The 3,331-nt window shown below is 43.8% G+C and overlaps 1 protein-coding gene across 1 annotated transcript in view; it reads right to left on the bottom strand.

Annotated features, from left to right (window-relative positions):
• Window positions 1-339: 339 nt before the first annotated feature.
• The window catches only part of camsap2b (calmodulin regulated spectrin-associated protein family, member 2b), a 35,399-nt gene continuing 32,407 nt past the window's right edge, over window positions 340-3,331 (bottom strand). The window contains exons 19-21 of the mRNA XM_056597803.1: window positions 2,936-3,051; window positions 2,636-2,754; window positions 340-2,462 (exon numbers count right to left, since the gene is read on the bottom strand). Of these exons, the coding sequence (XP_056453778.1) occupies window positions 2,163-2,462; window positions 2,636-2,754; window positions 2,936-3,051 (535 nt within the window). The 3' untranslated portion in view covers window positions 340-2,162. The remainder of the gene's footprint in view (window positions 2,463-2,635; window positions 2,755-2,935; window positions 3,052-3,331) is intronic.

The following is a 3,331-nucleotide window of genomic DNA, read 5'->3' as shown; positions in this document are numbered from 1 at the left end:
AACAGCCCTAGTCAACCAATCAACACAGGGCTCCCCCTCAACCTGAGCCCCCTGGATAACTTTCCCTTTGAATTTAGAAAATGTATCTGAAGATCTGACCTTCATGTTTGCTTATTGTAATGATGAAAGTGTCATCAAAATGGCATTGTGCCTGTGTGTGTGTGTGTGTGTGTGTGTGTGTGTGTGTGTGTGTGTGTGTGTGTGTGTGTGTGTGTGTGTGTGTGTGTGTGTGTGTGTGTGTGTGTGTGTGTGTGTGTGTGTGTGTGTGTGTGTGTTTGTACGTGCGTGTGTGTGCCTTTATGCAGACATTTAACTATAACTAAACAGAAAATAATGAATTAGACACAAGGATGACAGTTGATAGTTGGCAATTTAATAGCTCAAATTAATAGAAAATAACAAGGTCCATAAACGTCTTGATGAATTAAAAACAAAATGAAATCAGGTTGGAAAAATAGTAAGACTTTAAACTCCTCGAATCCGATCACTCTGTGCTGCTGAAGTTATCACTCTAGAGCACGAATTAGGACTTCACACCAGGTCCTTTTTTTCCAAGCTACACGCTGAACACTGTTCTGTTTCCTTTACAATTGTGCTGACAAACCCTCCAACGGTAAATGCAGCTTACAAAAAATACTTTCATATGACAAAATATATATGTACAGTGTAAACACATAATACATGGATATATGCAAAAAGGAAAATTAACATGTAACGATGCACAAATAAAACCAACTGCATGTCGGTGTTAGAGTGGGAATATGGTTAGAAGGTTCAGTGAGCAATTAGGTCAACTATGTTGGATCATCTACTGCTATTATTGTTGCTAACGATCTGGTATATACACGTTTGATTTAGGTTTAGGTTGTGAATTTCAATGTATTTAGGGGGGCTTTATCCACAGCAAAGTGACTAATTTAATGCACAGAATGCAACGTGATTAGAATTGTATTAACTCTCAATAGATTGCACAGATTAAGGACACAGTGGAGGGGTGTCTAATCACAATTGTGTTATCAACACTGGTGAACGATCACACTGCTTTTTCAGTACGACAAAAGGCCCTATGATACATTATATATGCTAAGGATGAACGATTAAAGCTACTCAAAAGGTGACTAATCAGTCATTCATTTTGAATGAAATATCAATTATGTACAAGCATATTGAACTCATAAACATTACGTTCATTGTGTTACTCAGATAAAAACATCATCCCCAAAATGCCTTGTGTCAGACAGTCAAAGCATTATTGTGAAATGAAATAAATTAAACAAGTCGGTTGTAGGTGCTTTCCAGAGTAAGTTTCATGATAAAACACTAAATGATTTCATCCTCATCATCATAATCATTCTCATCCTCATCATCATCACCATCATCATACACTCAATGGAAAGTTACGGCAATTCAACAACTTGAGGTATTTCCCTCAATCTTGGCACTTAACCATTCATACACATTTAGACCGTTCCATTCACCTTGTACAATGCATTCTAAGTGCTAATACAAAAAAAAGTTCTCACATTCTCTCTCTTTCGTTAAAACTCCCAAACCATTTCCTCCTGGAAATGGTGGAGAAGATGTGTGAGTAAGGGGAGGGGAGAGGGAAAAACGCTCACATCACAACAGAGTCTGCGACAGGCATGTACACCGCCACCCACCAGACTTTACCCCGCAGGCTTCTCCGTCAGAGACACACAACAAGCATAAGGCCACACATGATCAACTCAGAATAACCAAACTGCCTCTAACTGAGGAGTGACATTCAGTGCTTCAGCGGTACTACAAGGTAAGGCAAAGGTCCATCGCCTCTTCTTCACTTTCGTTTTTTTGGCACAGAAGAACATGGATACACATGCCAACACAAGTATACACACACACGCACACACACACACACACACACACAGACAGACACACACACATACAGTACACCGCCCTCATTGAAAAGTCTTAGTTGTCCCACTCGGTTCTGTTAACTGCGATGCCCTTTTGTTGAAGCTCTCCGTCCTACATTCCAGTTGCCAAGTCAACAGCCACGTGGCCCTTGGATGAAAAAAATATTTACACCAAGCCCCCATTCATACGGGTAATCCTGATGAACGAGAGATGTCTTTTTCGTGTGCGTGCGTCTGTGTGTGTGTGTGTGTGTGTTCAGTCCTGCGCTACTTGGGCTGCAGTTTTTTGGGGGTGCTCTGCTTCTTGGTCTGCCACAGGTGGCCGGCGATGGTGACGGCGTCCACGCTGGCCGACATGGTCTTGGCCGGGATTTGGCTGAACTGCTTCCTGTCCGAGTTGTACTTGTACAGGCCCTCCACCATCTTGGTGGTGATGCTCTTGGGGCCGATGCCGGCCAGCCTGGTCATCTCCTCCGACTCGGGGCAGTAGGTGTACACCGACCTGAACTGACACCCGGCGTCGCGGAACAACACCAGGAAGTTGTTGGCCTCCGACTTCTCCATTTCCTGCAGTAGTTGGACAACGGATATAGAATGGAACATGTGAGGATGAGAAGGGGGTTTGTCACCAGTGTTGGACTAATCGTTTGATTTCCTCCCATACTTACAAAGTCAATATGTTTGTCAAATAGAGCATATTATAGACTCAAACATGAACCAAGGAAAATACCAAAACTCACATCCAGTATCTTGTTCTTCTGTCCTTCGTTGACCTTGCCCGCCAGGCAGCAGTGAGCCAGGGCGTTCTGTATGATGTGTTTGTTTGATTTGGCACTTGGTTCCTTGTACAACTTGGGTCCTGTGGGGGAAACACAGTGCATCTGCCTTAGAAAACAACTACACTTAACTTAAACTATCCATACGCTATATAAATCTGCCCTAGTCTTAGGAACAAGGTCCTTTGTGCTGTGATAAACAGGTATGTATCGTACGATTCCTAATTCCCTGGGTTTGGGATGGAGCAGTGGCTCCCTGTGTACCTGTGTACTCTGTGTTGGAGGGCGTGGAGGAGGTGGTGGACTCAATCTCCCAGTCTTTCTCTCCGTTGCGGCTTCCAGCTGACGGACAGGAAGAAAAGCCCCCCGCGGAGTCGGGCCTGGATGGACGCCACAACAAACACAGGCATTACATGTCGGAATGCAAACAACCGAAGAAACATATTTTTTAATAAGAAAAAACAACAACAAACACAACAAACACAACAAAACAAAAAAACAAGGGGTCGAAAAAAGGCAGAGCAGACATGCAGACGATATCAGTGGCACGAGACAACGAAGACCAGCGAACACATATAGCAGCAGAGAGAGCGGCAGCCAAACCGGGTCATACACTGTGCACTGCGCTCTCAGCCGGGCCTGTTCTCTCTCACTGTACAC

The sequence above is a fragment of the Gadus chalcogrammus genome, chromosome 8 (genome assembly GCF_026213295.1).
Source record: "Gadus chalcogrammus isolate NIFS_2021 chromosome 8, NIFS_Gcha_1.0, whole genome shotgun sequence".
Classification (NCBI taxonomy): domain Eukaryota; kingdom Metazoa; phylum Chordata; class Actinopteri; order Gadiformes; family Gadidae; genus Gadus; species Gadus chalcogrammus.
Note: the sequence above shows the minus strand (reverse complement) of the source record. Positions and strands in the feature narration are given on the sequence as shown.